Here is an 18,565-nt window from a genome sequence, read left to right on the forward strand (position 1 = left end):
GACCCCTTGCCTGAAGGTGGGAATGGAGAAGAGAGCGCCACACGCCTGGGTAACGCGGCTCACGACAGTGCCGCTTGTGGCAGCCAGAAACCGGAAAGGCTGAGGGAAACTATGAGCAGCCCATGGGGCAGGGATGCGGACTTAAGGAAATATCACAACAGAGTGGAACAGAGACCTGGGTGGACAGGGTGGCAGCCAATGAACCTGTCAGGCCTCCCTGCCCACCTTTACTGATATTCTAAACACCGGCATCTGGTACTGGGGTCAGCCACCGGCACTGTGGGGACTGCCCAGGCACGCTGGGAAGAAATTGCCCATCCTCAGTAGTGACAGCGGGGTCTAAGAAGAAAAACTCCCATCTCATATCTTGTTTTGTACATCCCCTTCTCCGGTGTAGAAGGGAAACGGGGTCTGAGTGGCAGCTCAGGGCTGAAAGGATGCTGGGCGAAGGTGCCCGCCCTCCTGTCTGGTGATGCCATTTGGACTCAGAGTGGCAGGGCAGTCCTCGCCATCGTCAGCAGGCCTGGGGCCTCCCGGCCACTCACCCTTTAAGCTAGCTCACCTGAATTGGCCCAGACAGCCCAGGCTGTCTTCCTCCAGGGTCATCTGTCTTACAGCATTTTCCTACCAAGATGAGAGGATTGGGCTGAGAGGTCAGGGTGGCCTTTCTGGGCCTAAGTGCCCTGGACCTCAGATCTCTACCCAGCTTCATTGTTACTGGTCCCTGCACCCTGATGGGCCACTTACCAACGGGCTGGGGCCATACCTGCCGTCTGTGTTCTCAACTGCAGTCCTAGTGGAGACACTGGGCTCTGACGTGGCCTTTGTTCTGTGTGCCACTGGGTTCCAAACCCCCTGCTGGCTTAGCACACGTGCCTGACAAGGGTAGAGGATTCACGCCTGACTGGCCTGAGCTACTAGGCATCACAGGCCAGCCCTATCTCCTGTTGTGGATTTGCCACCGTTGGAAGGTGCTAAACAAGGACGGTCCACATTCAGTTTGTTTGTGCTTTTTCATCTGAGAAGTCTCAGAGTCTTTTGGTACTTTAAATACTTAGCATACCTGCTGGGTGGCAAGAATTAAGAGGGAGGAAAGGAGCTGGAATTGGAGGCCCCAGCAGGGGATGGGGGTTGGGGATAGGGTTAGCTAAGCACAAAGCACATATTGGGGGTTCAGGTAGACCTTAGATGAGCAACAACAAGTTAACAGAGATCTTTCCAATGGTCTTGATCTTTGTAAAGTAGGTAAGGTTGCCCTGTCAAAAGACATAGCAGCGAAACAAAAGGGGGTACAGATTTAGAATGTGTAGGCATGAGAGGAGGAAAGGTAGGTATGGATAAAAGCAATACTAAGGAAAGGGGAAGATTTAGCTGGGAATTCATTAGCATGGGGGCAATTAACAGAAAAATTATCTAATCCTCTGACCAAGAGCCCCGGGCCGGAAGGAAGGATGGCCAGTTAATCAAGGATAGAGCTAAAAGCAATCCCCCAAGGTAAAAGATTGGCATTTATGTCCCCAGAGAGGGAGGTCAGCCTGTTACGGGCGACTAAGCCACGATGGGCATAGGCATGATGCTGTCGAAGCGTGCAGGCAGCTACAGACTGCCTTATCACTTTTGTAGAATGAGGGTCCATCTCATCAGGTTACCTCGAGGGGTTACCCAGGTGAGCCTTAGGTGAAGCACCTGGCACGGGGCCTGGCACACGGGAGGCATCCGACAAATGTGAGTTCACTTCCCCCACCGCTGCTCCTTTACCAGGTGTTTGATCCGTAAGAAATGAACCAAACTGGGAGAACAGAAAACACCCAATGGTGACCTAGTTAAGGCCCACGTGACATTGATGGCTAACAACAAAAGCCCAGCGGCTCCGCACTCTTCTGGAGTGCTCACCTTATTGGCCACTCTTTCCCAGAACCTTTAGTCCCTAAGTCCACTGGCCTTGCTGGTTTTCAGACCTGCTTGTCTCTCTTATAGAAGCTTCCCTCAATTGTTAAACCTCTCAAATGAGGAGTCTAAACTTGCTGCCTGATTTCATCATCGCATTCATTCCCTCCCCTCCCCCTGCACCAGTGGCCTCCAGGCAGACCAGCTCTGTCCCCAAGACTGATGAGGGACAGGGCTCTTCCTCACGGCCCCAGGGCCCTCTTCCTGGTTAAATCACAGGCGTGCTCCCGTCCTCAAACTGCTTGCCTCCCTCTTGAAGTGTTTCCTTCCCTACCTTTAGCGATTTTCCACCACTCAGGTTCTTACCTCTTTTACCCCTTTTCTGACAACCTAGCTATTGCTCAAGTCTGTGTAGGTTTTTATGGATCCCGATGCCGGCTGGTCGAGTTGATTTTTCTTTGGCTTCATGTCATCACTGCTTTATGATTTTCTAGATCAGCATCCACGTTACACATTAAAAATGCTCAATTAGGGGCACCTAGGTGGCTCAGTCAGTTTAGGGTCCGACTTCGGCTCAGGTCATGATCTCACAGTTCGTGGGTTCCGGCCCCATGTCGGGCTCTGTGCTGACAGCTCAGAGCCTGGAGCCTGCTTCAGATTCTGTCTCCATCTCTCACTAACCGTTCCCTACTCACACTCTGTCTCTGTCTCAAAAATAAATAAACATTAAAAAAAATAAAAATCAAATGCTCAATTGGTAGGAGGAGTAAAGGCAGAGGACTCTCACCCTCTACAATAACCTTCCTAGACATGGTCTATAGATGCTATTATCATGGGGGTACCGATATGCCTATCTTAGCATCCATCCTATACTCCTCCAGCTCATCCACAAGACTCCCCAAGCAGGGTTTGTGCAATGCCTCACAGAAGTGTACATTTACCAGGTCTATTCCACCAACGCGTTCCCAGCCAGACACAGGAGGTCAAGCTGATGTAACTCACTATATTTTTTTTGTTTTTAATTTTTGAGAGAGTGAGAGCCTGCAAGCAAGAGAGGGGCAGAGGGAGAGGGAAACAAAGGTCCAAAGCAGACTCTGCACTGAGAGAGCACAGAACCCGATGTGGGGCTTGAACTCAGAAACTATGGGCCAAAATCAAGAGTTGGACGCTTAAATAAGCCACCCAGGCACCCCAATGTAACTCACTCTTAACACAATCCCTACTTGATCTTCTGGCCTCCCACAAACCATCATAAGGTTGGCCCCAGCCTCAACAGACTAAATTTTATGGAACCCATCTAACTTTCTTTGCCATCTGGGGGAAAAAAAAAAAACGGTTCACTTCTAGTTTGCTAGCAACTCACCTGATTTCCCTGATACCTTAAAATTCACTTATAGCAAGCAGTTTGGGGACCACTGTCCTAAGTTCTTTGTGCCTGAGGCATCAGAACAGAACCCATTCTTTCTTTGATCTTCTTATAGAGAACATAACTTTAACAAAAAGTCTCTCTCCTGTCCTCAGCATTGTCCTTTTGTTTGGGGTTTGCCCCTGCTGCTGTTGCTTGTGCAGGTGCACTTTGTTCAGTCCTTTCTCTTATATTATTATTTTTTAATGTTTATTTATTTTTGAGAGAGAGAGAGAGAGAGATCAAGAGCCGGCAAGGGGTAGAGAGAGAAGGAGACACAGAATCTGAAGCAGGCTCCAGGCTCGGAGCGGTCAGCATAGAGCCCAACGCAGGGCTCGAACTCACAAACCACGAGATCATGACCTGAGCTAAAGTTGGACGCTTAACCGACTGAGCCACCCAGGCGCCCCTGTCTTTTCTATCTTTTATATGAGCCCCTTTGAAAACAAGTTTCTCTCAGGGTACTTCCAAGTTTCTCCTTTTTATCAGTAGTATTTGTGAGATTGCACAGAGTTACATTATTTTTTAGTTCAATATTCTTGAGTCACCTTCTATGTTATTTCTGAACTTTCCAAGGTATGATTTATGAAAGTCTTGGCCATGCCTGGCTTTCCCTCCCTCCCTGTCATGGACTCACAGAACGGCCGCTCTCTCTCAAGGTACCTGTCACTTTTCCCTCCTAAACTAGTCTCAACATTACAGCCAGAGCAGCAGTTTCCCAGTTTCTTTCTCTGTCCTCTGGGTAGAAACAAATAGGGGGGTGGGGCGCCAAGAGCCAACCTCTCAAATACTCAGGTGTTAAGCTGGAGGAGATTTTTAGGAACCATCCAAACTGCTGCGCCCTTCCATTTAAGCCCCTTGTCTGCTTCCATCTGTCTGGGGATCTGAACAGGAGTGCATCTATTTTCTTCCTCTGCTTGGGGTGACTATGTGGTGCATCCCAATGTTTCAGGGACATTCCCCTCTTATTCTCCCAACCCACGTGTTATTTTCCAGTATGTCCATCCTCAGGCTCGGCATTTCAACTTTCTTTTATACTTCGTTCTCTCCAGGGCTGGCCCACCTCCCCTCTTAACAGATCTGTTTCTCCCCCATAGGGCAGACCCTTTTGTAGCTGTGTCTCATTCTTGGGTCCCCTATCACGAAGTCCAGGTGACATTTATGAGTGTCTAAATGCCACTCTGTGTTGAAATCTCAGCTGGCTTTATGACTCCCGATTCACTAACCATCAAAGTTCTTTACGGTTCTTTTCTATGTGAACCACGGGGCACCTCCCATAACCATGTCTTTCCCACTCCCTCCTACCTGTTAAACTTGTTCATGATATTACTTAGTTCTTTCTCTCCCTCCTTCATGCTCTGCTTAATACTGGCCCGGCACTCTTAGACATCACTGATGGGAACATAACCTCTACGTTCCACAAGACAAAGTGGAAATATCGGTCAGAATTTCAACTGCATGTACCATTTGGCCCATTGATTCCACTTCAGTATCCCCACGTGTGCAAGATCATTCACAGCAGCATTATTGGAAGTAGCAAACACTTGGAAACCACTTACATGTCCATCAAAAGAGGACAGGCTAAATTAAGGTATAGTCAGATAATGAAATAATAGGTATTTCTATCATATAAGTCTTTTTAATGCACTTGGTGTGAATAAATTCCCAGCATGCTACATTAGAAGGTCTAGAATAGTGTGCATTTGCACAAAAATGAGGGAAGGAATGTGTGCGCATATGTGCATATATATCTGTCCACATAAGTTTGCTTGCCCAGGGATAACTCTGGGAGGACACAAACTGGTCAGGGTGGTTCCTGACTGTGGGCCTGAGGGGCGAGCATGGAAGGAGACTTTTGGCTGCATATACTTTTATGAACTCTTAATTTTTGAACTGCTGGAGATTTCCTAGGCTAATAAAAATCAGTAAGTAAAACAAAATCAACAAAACAGTAAGAATCTCCCGGTCGACTTCTCTGAACAAACACAATCTTCCCAGTCTCCGCTCTGTGCTCCATATCCATCATTCTGGTTATCCCAGTTCAGAAATCAGAATCCTTCCTTTCCAAAGTGCTATAACCACAGGAAGGAAGAAGGAAGTCAGCACCACCCGTGCTGTAAGACACTCCGTTTTCTGCCAGAAATCCTGAAGACTCTTTCTGGTTCTCTTCTTCATATCTGTGTATAAACCTGATCAACTGCACGGACGCCACTTTCCAGGACATGCTGGATCCCTGCTCCCTTCTTTACAGGATGCTCTGGTTATTACATGCAGAGCTCTTTAATCCCATAAAGAGATCCAGCTGTGGGGCCCCCTCCATCCCCAGGGCTCGGGGAAACCAGACTCCTCTCCATGGAAGACGCCTCTGAGGGACGTGCCTGTGATATAGTATGCCACCCAGACATTTTCCTCTGCCTCTGGATCTTTTACATTCCATCCTCCTCATTCTCGTATTTACTTTCCGCGTCAGCCACTCCTCTGCAGTCCTGCTTCTCAGGAGTAAACCTAACTGATTAAGCTTGGGTCTCCTGGAATGACCCGGAGCCACTGCGAGAGGCTCAGGAGGAAAGGTAAACAGGAAACCCGGTATTCACCCACATCTCACTGACAGACTCCTGAGTGAGGCTGGCTGTCAGGATGGTCTCTATTTGACAAGAAACCTGCATCTTGACGTCCTTAGGTTTATAGACAACCATGTATAATCACGTCCATAACTTTCTACAGGCAGCAGGATACAGGCTTCGGGGGGATCAGAGTCCGACAGAAAGAACAGCCTGCAATGCTCTTGTTCACAGTATCCTTTTTCTTTTTTTTTTTTTTTAAATTTTCACTGAAACATAAAATGGAATTTGAGGATAAAGCCTGAGCTGCATAGAGGAAATTTCAGATCCAGCTACCCCAGAAAACAAACAAAACAGAGAAAGATCCTGCCTTTCCAAACCACAAGCAATAGGCCTTGGGCTAAGTATATTCACTGGAAAAAACCCAGCAGCAATGCAGGCTGGGAAGCAGCATTCCCCTTGTTCACGGAAGTACAACCTCTGGTGACCTTAGCTCAGTGCTGCACTCACACACCTCCACGCACATGACAATGGAGTCCCCACAGCAGTACTCGCCATGGTTTCAAGCCCCTGGTGCTGCACATATTTGCAAATAGTGGCAGAGGCTCTAAGCATACCAGCGAAGATTATGTTCAATTACAAGAAGGAGAAATGCACTTCAGGTCATGTGGCTGTGCATGGAGTGTCACAGGTTTGAACAGCCCTAAAAAAACTTAATGTTTGTACTAGCAACTGGGAAGGGCCATTATCTGGTAGGAATGAAGCCAGCGGCTCAGGGTCTATGTTGCCTCATGCATGAACAGCCTGATGGAAAACAAAAACAAAAAATTCAGATTGAAACATAATCCCTCAGAAAAGGAAAAATAAAGCAAACAGCAAAATGACTGCTTTCGGTATACTTGGCCCAGAATTGGGAGCTCTCCTTTCCATCCTGTCTTCTCTGGAAAGGAACAGAGCTGGCTCAGGTTGGTACTAACTCCGCGTTCTTTCCCAGACAGACTCACGCACACATACCTATGTGCTCCCTAGTGGCTGGCTGGCTCAGAACCAGGCATGTGACCCAAACTGGCCCAGGGAGATGCAAGCCCGAGGCTTTTGCTGGAAACTTTGAGAAAAAAGTGCTCTCTCTGCCAGGTCTCCAGGCCGATAGGACGTAGTGCAGAGACCCTTCTTGGCAATAAGGCTAAGTCAGAACCAAGACGTACGCTAAGGCTGATTTTTAATGACATTGGGAGGTCACGTGGATCTAGTGATATTGGACTTTAAACTCTGGACTCTTCAAGCTGTGTGACCTAATACTCTCCCACCTATACTTCTTTTTAAAGTTTGTTTTTGTTTTTTAATTTAAGTGGTTTTGACTTGTCTCTATCATTTCAAGGCATCTCCGAGTTTACTGAATTCTGCCCCCAGAGCCCTAACCTATGTTCCCATGTCATCACACACCTCGAGACGTTGGTAAAAACACAACTCCAAACCTGGAGAAAATTCAGTTGCTTCTTTCTGAACATTTAAAAAGCAAAGTGTATTTGAGGTGCCTGGGTGGCTCAGTTGGCTAAGCATCCGATTTGAGCTCAGGTTATGGTCCTGTGGTTTGTGAGTTCGAGCCCCGCATCGGGCTCTGTGCTGACAGCTCGGAGCCTGGAGCCTGCTTCGGATTCCGTGTCTCCCTCTCTCTCTGTCCCTCCCCTGCTCATGCTATCTCTCAAAAATAAACACTAAAAAAGTTTGTTTGTTTGTTTGTTTTTTAAAAAGCACTCTATTTAACTAACTCCTCACAAAGATAAGCTTTCATTCTGCGGGAGCTTTGCAGTTTATAAATGTATCTTAACCTACATGTCCATTTGCAGGATGCTTTGTGACACAATCAGTAAGTAATCGATAAAAGGTAGCAGTTACTATGTGTCCAGCACTATGCTAAGGACTATACATGAATTATCTCATTCCCTCCTCCAAACCACTCAGGAAATAGGAAGTGTTACTATCTCCACTTTACAGAGGGAGAAACAGGTTGTGTTATGCCTACAATGACAAAGCTAATGAGCAGCTCAGCTTGCATTACAGCTGGAAGATCTGATTCAAGGCCCCGCCCTCTTAATCACTACAAGACAGGGTCTTCAGGTTAATGGAGAGGTCTTTTGGCACCTCTACTTACAATGAGCAGCTTCTCAAAAGCAATGCACAGAATTGCCCACCCGTTTTAAGTGTCTCAATCACCAGCATTTACCACTGTGTAAACACAGCAATAGGGCAGGTTTCAGTGCACAATAATGGGGGTGATTAATAGAAAGGAATGATAATCCACTTTTAGATTTTGGAGAGAGCTAAATGTTGCGAGGGAGTATATATGAACCAAGTACCTACAGGATGCCAGGTACTATGATAGGGACTTTTGTGATTTTTATTTGGACTTCACACAGTTACCTATTTTACAGATAAATAAAGTCTCGAGAAATTAAGCAGCTAACTTGTTGAATGAAATTCAAAGACCTATTAAGCAGTTAGGTTAGTGATTGAACCAGTGTGCTTCTAAACCTACAGCCTATCTTCCTTCTACATCTTACATGCCAGGTGCAAATATGGGCACTTGTAGGTAGAGACATATGGAAGGTGGTTATCTAAGGTTAAAACAGGATGTTCTTTCTCAACAAAAGCAACTCTGAGCCTAAAATTTACACAAAACATTTATCCTAAAAAGGAGTCTGGAATGTTCTGGCCAATGGCATTATAGAGTGTAAAAAACTCTATAGAGTGTAAAAAAATAGGAACAATGCAGGAAAACATTAATAGAAGGCCTGTACATGGGCTTCCTCCTATGACCTATCAGGAGAAAAGAAACATAATCTAAAGGTTCCATCTAGGTCAGTGAAAAGCACATCAAAGAATGTCTCCAGACTCCTTGGATATAGTGATGGTGGCCTATTGGGCAGCTGACTTCATCCCAGATATATCCTCATTACCTTGGCTCCCACAGAGGACATCTTGGGTCCCTTCACATCTTGCCTGATCCTTCCCCCTCTAATGCTTCCCTTTCTATCCTTGTCAGCAGCTTGAGGGAGGATAAAGCCTTAGAGCCAAAACTGGGTGGTTTGGGCATTGCTGAAATCTGCAGCCACAGCAAAACCTGATAACTTGGTATTAACAGATCATTGTGTCTCTAGTGCATAGATGCTTCTGGCGCCCAGTGGCTGCCAGGCTTGGGGTTGACCAGATGGCCTGAATCCACATTAGGATAGTTTCCTCTGCTCTGAGTTTAGAACTGTATGGATCCCCCAGAATTTGGTCTATCACACTCACCTCTGCTTTTCTCTGCTTCTCCTCCTGCTCTCTCTGCTCCTTCTCCATGCCAACCAGCTTGAGTTTCAGCTCAGAAACTTCAGTCATCAGATCAAGCTTCTGGGTCTCAAGAGATGTGCGACTTAGCAGCTCCTGCAAGCAAAACCAGATGTCAAAATCAGAGCCTCCCTGGCAACAAGGACAGCTGTAGCTCCATCCAGAGCATACAAGGCAAACTCTGGTGGACAGCAGAGCTGAGACTGCTGCATATGAGCTACAGGGCTGTTAGGGACAGGTCTCAGCTGATACTGGGTCACTCAGGGAGAGCACAGCCCCTGGCACCACCCACTGTGCTCTGAGAAACAATGTGAACTATAGCTCTCAAAAAACAAGTTTGCCATTAGAAGCCATTATTTCCAAGTACAGAAAAAGGGACAGTTTTGCTCAAAGAACGAAACTTCTCCATCTCTATTTCCAATGCAAAGCAGCAGGTCCTTTCAACCAAAACAAACAAAAAAACACAGACAAACCCAAGCTTACGTTAACAATATATCTTTTTTAAAACCAAGGATTCCAAATCACCTCCTGGGCTCAATGTTCAGCCCACATTTTCAACAAATTTCATTTTAAGGTCTCACTGCAAGGAGCCTAGGAGGGAGCTAGAGCATAAAGCAGATATTCAATGAGTATTTACTAAATGACAAAATCCTGTTTATGTGATACAGACTTTTCCTAGCCTATTGTGATAATGGATTTTTTCTAGCCACGACAGTATGGAGGTAAGAAAATTGTTCTTCCCTTATTGTAAGACCAGACTCAGGAAGGTTATCAGTCCTGCCCTACCATAATAAGAACAGTAGTAGACGGCAACCTGCCATTAATACATATAACTAATAAGCATAAATAAGACAAAAAACAAAGGTGATTGACAAAATACCTGCTGGGAACCACTAGGGATTATGAAGGACCTCAAAAACCAGGAACATTTCTGGTCCAGGGGCAACACTTCTCCATTGGCCAAAGGCCATGGTCCATGAGCTCCAGAGTCTTGGCACACGGGAGACATGGTTTCCAGCAATGAGACTACAGTATGGCCATCAGGAGAGTGACCAGCCAAATCAGCAGACAGAAAAGATACACTATTCCATCTCAGTATGAACTTTCTATATTAAGTTGGGCAACCTAACCCTCATACAAGAATGGTGATCAACATTCTGACCAATAGCTATGATTTCATATATTCTGAACTGTCCTCAGACTACAAACCAAACCACACAGGACACAGATCTTAACTAGGAAAACATGATTCCCTAGGCCAAGCCCCTCAATGTGTCAGAAAGCCAGTCTACAAACTCTTCATCTGCTAATCTGAAGGGACGGGTACCTAGAAGTTCAGCAAAATGAACTCACTGAGCACTGGGCAAAGGAGGCCGGCTCTTCCTGTTTCAGCTAGACTTGAACTAGCTTATAGCACAGAGGCAGTGACCCTGCCATGTGAGAACCACAGCGTACTTGGTCATGAGTAGTCACCCAGATCAATGTGTATAATGGTGGAGGTGGGGAAGGAGAGAAGACACACAGATTCCACGAGTGCCTCCTCTGTGCCAGACCCCACAGGGTACTTTACATACATGCTTTCAATAAACCCTCCTGGTGATTTGACAGTAAATACTATCCTGACCTGAGTAATAGACAGTAAATACTAACCTGGCCCAGAGACTGGCCTTGTCTTGACCAAAGACATATGCCAGTCAACAACAGCAGAGTGCGTTAGTTAGTTTGCAAACCAAAGTCTGTTTGATTCCAAAACTCTTTTCTGTCTAACGTATCACATGGTTTCCCAAACAAAGGAAGAAGTCCAAGAATTTTAAGGAAAATAAAAGAAAAAAAATACCTGCTGAAAAAAAAGCCAATCAACAAATATTCACGGAGTCACGGAGTGAGGAAATAGCCACTCAAACTGTTAAGATTTTGTTGAGCGCACACTCTCTACCAGGGCCTGGCGCGAAGGCTCTCTGAAGATCTAATCCTCTCTGATACCACCTACTCACTCCCACCTCCTCTCTCTTCCTTCCTCACCTTCCCCTCTGTTCCACCACCTCATTCTACGTTTCTCTCTCCATCCTTTCATCTACCTGTTTTGTTCCACAAATGACTTGAGGCGGTTTGAATAATGGACAATTTAAGTTAAAATGTAAAATCATAAAAGTTAAAGCAGGCAGGAAAAGAAGTTGAGGCCAGAGCCACCGCTGGTGTAAAACTCCTAAAGTTCTGTGGGTTGCTAGAGATGGACTATACTGTGTACGTGAGCTCTCCAAGCCACCATTGCAAAGGGGTAGAGAAGTAATTCTCTAAATCAGATAGCAACGATTGCTTTAGAGTACGGACAATTGAGAAAATGTTGTTCCATTCCATTCCAGACTTCAATCATTTACTCAACATGTTTTTAAGTATCTACCAGAAGTCAAGGCCTAGGGATATGATTATTAAAAACGCAGCCCACTGAGTGCTTGAATATCTTACATGCAGTTTGCCCGCTAAGCAACATTCACGATACTGCCGCCTTGGTGGGATCAAAAAAAGCCTCAGAATGTATCTCTCCTGAACAGTAGGAATCTATTCCACTTCTGTTAATGCCAAAATCCCTCTAGCTATTTCAGGTTGCCAGGTTGTAATTGGTCACACCAATGTTCCCACTGACAAGGATAATATTCTAATTGGTTGTACTAAAGTTCCAATAGCCGTTCCAGTTGGTCATGGCAGGGTTCCAATTGGTTACACGAACATCCCAAGTGGGAGTTCCAGTTGTTAGTGATTATATTCCAGCTATTATATCTATTAGCATATGCCTCTACCTTTCATTGTCCTTACCCCTCATCCTTGTCATTGGTAAGTACTGTCCTACTCCCTGAATTCAAAATCAGCCTTCAACAAGCTCACCCAGTCCAGCTCCACTTTCCATCTCCAGGTACACATGGTCCCCAGCCACTATTACGTGTTATATTCTCTATCAGACGTGTCTAAAGAAGGTTTACCCTACCTTTTCAACTGTTCCTTCTCCTTCCAGCATAAACTGAATCCTGACTTCTGCAGCCTATCACATACCCTTCCCAGTCATCTCAAGTGGAGTCCATCCTGTTTCGACAATCCAACTTTACTGGACATGCTTCCAGACCACTACTGTCCTTATTGATCATCTACATCTGCCCTCCTCTTCTAAAGTGGTGCCATTCAGTTACAGCACATTCCAGAACCCAAGACAACTTATCCAGAACCCAAGACAGTCTCTCATTTTCTTCAGGGCTTTTTTCTTTTGATCAATGGTTTCTCTACCTAGTTTGGGCACATTCCTTCTCCTCAGTAACTTCAACATCCTTGTTCCCTCCTTGTTAGTCTTCCAATATCCACTCTGGTTTCACCTTTCTTGAGCACAACACCAACAGGTTTGCTTCCACCTTGCCTCAGTTTCTCAGCAGGATGGCGGTCATCTTAGCCGTCATCTTTATCCAGAATGCATTTGCTCTGCTTCTAAAATCTTCAGCTCTGATACAGTCTCCTTTGGCCACAGTCCTCTAACCTTTCAAGTTTCCCACTTACAGACTCAAACAATCTTTCATTTCTTCTACTGTGGCCAATACTTACCTGTTTTCCTAGTTAATAAACTTCCCTTAAGTAGTATTTGCCTCCTTATCCATTCTATACCTGAGGTCATTTCAAGTGTATCATATCTGCACCAGAAAATTCCTCATTCCAGTTCATCCCTACCCTTAGACCTAAAGTGCATTTGCTTTACCAGAGCCCAGTCCATGCCAAACCTCAAAGTCTTTTGTCTATGTTTCTACTCCCTGTGGCCTGAAAATTGCTAGTGAAAGACACTTGATGATGCCAATTGGTTTCCATACAAATTTACACTATCTAATTAGAGCTGATCTTCCAATACCGCCTGGCACCCTTGCGTTCATCTCTGGTTGGTTCCTTTCAGAGATTGTTCCAAATCTTTCCCATTCTCCTCCAGCCATAAACCTTACCCTTTCTTCCTCTTCTCCTCAAATAACCTCTCCTGTATACTGAAAAGGTATTTTAAATATTTATTTTTGAGAGGGAGGGAGGGAGGGAGGGAGAGGGAGAGGGAGAGAGAGAGAGAGAATGTACATGCAAGCAGGGGAGAAGCAGAGAGAGAGAGGGAGACAGGATCCAAAGCAGACTTTGTGCTGACAGTGGAGAGCCCAATGCAGGGCTCAAACCTGTGAACCATGAGATCATGACCTGAGCCGAAGTCAGACGCTTAACTGACTGAGCCACTCAGCCACCCCCAGAAAGGTATTCTAAAATAATCTGTTCATTTGTTGAGCTTACATCCCTTTTTTCAAAATCTCCTGGAATCATCTCTCATTCATGTCTCTTAAATCCATGTCTTAGAGCAAGCAAGTCCATGTCTCATGTTGGGTTCTTTCACCTTTAAGAACCACTCTCAAGCCTAGTAAGTTTCCAGGTTGCACATAGAAAGCATATGTTCAAGGACACAAAGATTCCAGAGTGTGCTCTGGAATTACCCCATCTGACCCTCCTTCCCATTGCTGACTATCTCTCAGTCTCTAGACTTCATGCCATACCCACATAGCTTGATGTTCAGGCTTTCAAGTTACCTCCCCGGTCAATCGTTAGTGTTTGGCTGTGGTCTCTGAGTTCTGGTCCGGCTTCTCCCTCCAGCCAGTAAGTCTGAAGGACGAAGGACGACTACTCACATGGTCCTCGGCTCCCCCTCACCTCTGTCCTGACTGTGAGGAAGTTCCCACCCAGTCTGTGCTTCGCAAGGGTAGGACCATTAATCATCTACTCTGACAGGCATTTAATCTCTTTCACCATCAGCTCCCATTCCTCAGGCTATAAACATGATCAAATTTCTGACATTCAAAAGAACTTTCCCTCTTGACCTTGCCTTCCCCTTAAGCAACCATCATCAACTCTCTTGTGCTCTCGCTAGGCAAATGCATGTTCTGTGTGCACTGTTTCTATGAATGCACTCTCTCCTCATCCCCTCCCTCACCCCTTCCCAGTCAAGTTCTAGAAAGAATAACCTAACCCTTGCTGCCTCTTCTTCCTCACTTCCCTGTCTGGATGCCTGCAACCCAGATTCTGCCTTCACCAGGTAGGGCACACAAACAGTTCTGGTTCTGGGGACCAATGTCCCAACTTTCAGACGCAACCTGTACTTCTCAGCTTTCAACCATTTAACTCTTCACCCACTGATCAGTGTAAGATAACACTTGCCATCCCATCCTTCCTTCCAATTTCCTGATCTTTTTTTTTTTCTTCTATTTCTTTTGCTAGCTTCTTTTACTCCAGTCTACCCCTTAAGAGAAAGGTTGTTGGATCCCTAGCTCTCAGCCTAAAGACTGGATCCAGCCCATTTGTCTGGAGCACGAAGGCGAGGCTTGGTCCCTGCTCCAACCTACAGGGTAGATCTAGCTGGGAGTCTCTCTGAATCATGCAGCTACCATAATGTGGGTGGAGGTGAGGTGTGGGGAGACAGAGGGATGGAGAGAAGGGGGACAGGTTTCATAAGCTGCATTAACTTCTGCTTTCCCAATTGTTTCCAGGTTGCCTAGGGACAGAGGGCAAGGGGAGAGGAGTGGGTGGTACATGAGGCAGGTGATTTTTGTTACTACAAACCATGAAACTAGGTAATGAAACTTTAGGGGAAAAAAACAAAAAACAAAAACCAATGAACAAAATCATCACTCACCCCTCTCACTTCACCACTACCAGTAACCTCTTCCAGAAGGGCAAAGACACCTCCTTTCCTGGAGATGGAAAGAAAACTTACATCTCAGAGAAAACCATCATTTCCTTTTTCCAAAGCTCAGTCTGAGACTGGAGCTGATAAAAAGAAGTGGCCTTTCAATTTATTCTCTCCTTAAAGGGCCACATCTTGAAGCAATTACTTCCATCTTTAAGTGTGGAACATGACCCAGGGAGTTACTGACCAATGACAGAGGACTGGAGCCAGACTGGCAATCTGAAACCAGAGTGAAGGAAGAGGCCATGGAAAGACATGAAAGGAAAAAATGCATCCCTTTGCTCTTTGAAGTAAGAGGCCTTGGCTGTGCCAGAAAGCCGCTTTCATGAGTAACACTGCAGCGAGGGGCTTGTTGTCAACCTGGGTTCGAGTCCAGACTCAGCCCCCACTACGGAAACCATCTCTCTGGAACCTCAGCCCCCTCATCCGTGAACAAAGAACACCTACTTTGCATGGTGGTATGGAGATTCAACATCGAATAAGATCAGCTTGAAGAAAGCAGTTATTTCTGGCTCCTACATCTCCCAGGGGGCAGGTTTGGGGAAGAACTGGCAAATCCTGGTTTTCTTCAGTCACAAATCAGGTGTCTCACCTCTGAGACAGGGTCGTGCTTCCACAGAATCAGGGGTACATAGCTCTGTTTACTATTCTTTTTGAGACAGAGATACCCCTTTAAAGGTACTCTTGGAAAATTTATCTGCCAGGTGCTGACGACACTTTTGAGTTCATAAACCCGGACACATTGTCCTTCACTCAACTCAAGGGCAGGAATTGGGTATCTTAGGCCCTTAATCCACATGCTCAAGATCTTTTTTTAATGTTTATTTATTTTTGAGACAGAGGGAGAGCGTGAGTGGGGGAGGGGCAGAGAGAGAGGGAGATACAGAATCTGAAACAGGCTCCAGGCTCTGAGCTGTCAGCACAGAGCCTGATGCAGGGCTTGAACCCACGAACCGTGAGATCATGACCTGAGCCGAAGTTGGACGCTTAACCGACTGAGCCACCCAGGCGCCCCGTGCATGCTCAAGATCTTAAAACTGATGACTTGTGAGAGAGTTCGGTTTTAACAAAACTGAAATAACAGCTCTAAGAAGTGGGCAATATGGAGCCCATTATGATCATCCCTGTTCTCACTATATAAGAACACAGGTTTGACAACTTTCCTGGATCAACAGAAAGGCACGTAGACTGACTCCAAATCCCAGAAATTTGTCTTGCCACACCTCACCTGAAAGATAGCCAAAACAATGAGGATGCCTAACACCTGGGGCTCTAGGTCAGGTGGGAGGTCTGAAATCGAAGCTGTTGTCCTGCAGGATTTCTCCAAAGTTTGGGTTCTTCACAAGGAAGTTTGCATCCTTTACTTCCTCCCCATTTGGCTCTCCTAGCCTGTCCTCTTTTTGACACTGAACATTGTTTCTGCTCTCGACACTGATTACATCTGTAAACAGCTAGTCTCTGGAAAGTGCTCCATTTGGCTGTCAGCTCTGTATAAAGTCTATTATCCACTAAGTAGCATCAGCTTCTTCCTCAAAGTCATCATCCTCTGGAGAAGGGTCAACAATCAGAGGCAGAGAAGTTTGCTGTGCAGGGCCCTAATAGACTCCAGAGGCCACTTTAGAAAAAGTCACCAGGGACCTCAATGCATCAGCAGGGCCATGGAGAACCCGCCCTGTGGCGTAGATTTTGTCGCCAGCATGGTCTGAGCTAGTCACAACAAGGATATGGCTGGTCCATGCCTATATTCTCAGGGTGCTCATTCTAGACAGCCCAGGGGTGCAGCTCTCAGAGATGCTGGTAGGCAATGCCTTGACCTGCTTAGGATACAGAAGGCAGAGGTCAGCCCTGTGAGCTCTGTACCCAGGCCAGACTGTCCCAGACCTATGAAAACAAACCTAGGCTGCGGCCTCTTGGAGACCCATTTATGGATTTCCTGGAAAATCCACACCTGTTCAGGGAGTCTGAGACCATCCCTGAATAGGTTCTTCCAGAGGCAGTCCCCAAAGAGGCTCAGAGGTTCCCCTTTGCCACCCTGAATTTTGCAGGGGGCTGCAAAAATATTTTACCCTCAAATGCGTCCATCACCTATGTGCTGCTCACGTAGACTGGCGGGTGCTAATACTATTTGGTTCTGGCTTGCCTCTCTAACCCCAAGGCCTTCATTCACGCTCTTCAGATGGGTTAATGCAAAGAGGAAAACAGATGGGACCTGAGAGATCAGCATTCAGCAGGGACAGGCTGAGGGGTGCTAACTCCATCCCCTCTTGGGCTCCTGCTGGAGGGAGGCGGACAAAGCAGCTGTGGAGAGAGATGGCTCAGTGGGGTTGCTGGAGCCTATGTAAGCACAGGGCATGGGCTATACTGGTTGGGTTTGGGTTTCCTTAAGTCCTCCAGGAGCTATTCCAGCCAGTGGAGGAGGCTAGAGGCTAGAGCAGGGGTTGTAGACTACAGGTCTGCGGACCAGGCTTGGCCTGCAGGTATGCACGGTGTGGTTCACACAGTATTTATTTTTTTCCCTTTAAATTAGTTGCCAATGCTTTAAAAATAGACTTATCTTTAAATCTGGATTTCCCACCTGCTGTGAAGAATGAGACTATCTTACAGCACCGGGCCTACATGGGCAGTCAGCTAAAGGCGGGGAGCAAGTGCCTCCTTTAGACAAGGCCACTCCATGCGTAGGCGTAATGCTCCCAGGGACGGCGTACCCAAGGGCGGTGGCGTCAACAGGCAGTTGTCAGAAGGCCAGGCCTCACACTGATTGGGAAGGGGACTCACTCAGAGCTCCGCAGGCCTCAGAGCAGGAGGCCAGGCTTGGCTCAGAGCATGAATAGTCTCCAAGGGCTGGCAAAAAGAAGCAATTGTTTGCGTCCCTCCTCCTCCTCAGGGCTGGGAGTCCTCCTAGTTCCTACCACCAGAAGCCAAGAGCCCTGCGGTCCAGGATATCAGCATCAGACAAGCAAGTCCCTGCCTGTCCTCAGTTCAGAGGACACATGCATAACATCCTGTAAGCTACAGACGGCATTACCTCAGCACCGTGGGGCAAGAAAGAAGTGCCTTTTCAAACAGTATCAAGAAGATTTCAGGAAAGGACTGGCATGTGCCACAGAGGGTTCAACTCGGGCTTCAGAGCTGGGAACCCAAACGTCTCCAGCTCAGGTACCACCAAGCCCAGCAAGTGGGAGCCGAGGCTCAAATAAGTCCCGTGAGTTGAACTCAGGAGGTGCCAAAGAGGAGTCTTCCACACTCCTTTCGTTTTATCCTTGAAAGATGGAGGGAACACAGTGAACGTTATGAGCATAAAAATAACTTGGGTAAGTTCAAGGGAAGATCTTTAAACCTGAGAGGTGACAAATAAGACCTACCACACTCCAAAATATACCAAGCCAAGACATCCACCTCTGTGGCACATGCGAACCACAGGCCTGGTACCTCACCCACAACACAAAAGATAATTGATCTTAAGACTTTTTCAAAAGTCTAAAATCCAGTCCATGGGCTGATGTTTGAAGAGCAAGACAGCCTAACCAGGTGGAGCTGGGAACCGACACCAGACTCCTTGACCCAGAGACGCTGACGAGGGAGCAGAACCACTGTGCAGAGAGGGGTGTAGGGCAGCCCTGGAAGAGCAGCCGGGACAGG

At 46.5% G+C, this 18,565-nt stretch overlaps 1 protein-coding gene across 15 annotated transcripts in view; it reads right to left on the minus strand.

Annotated features, from left to right (window-relative positions):
• The window catches only part of PPFIBP2 (PPFIB scaffold protein 2), a 144,855-nt gene that overhangs the window by 39,436 nt on the left and 86,854 nt on the right, over positions 1-18,565 (minus strand). For 13 of the 15 annotated variants that reach the window (XM_086678075.1, XM_086678063.1, XM_086678066.1 and 10 more), the window contains one exon: positions 9,148-9,279. In XM_086678075.1, the coding sequence (XP_086534201.1) occupies positions 9,148-9,279 (132 nt within the window). The other 2 variants (XM_086678071.1, XM_086678074.1) reach the window with 2 other exon arrangements.

This window comes from Puma concolor, chromosome D1 (assembly GCF_028749965.1).
Source record: "Puma concolor isolate L17-30 chromosome D1, mPumCon1.1.hap2, whole genome shotgun sequence".
Classification (NCBI taxonomy): Eukaryota; Metazoa; Chordata; class Mammalia; order Carnivora; family Felidae; genus Puma; species Puma concolor.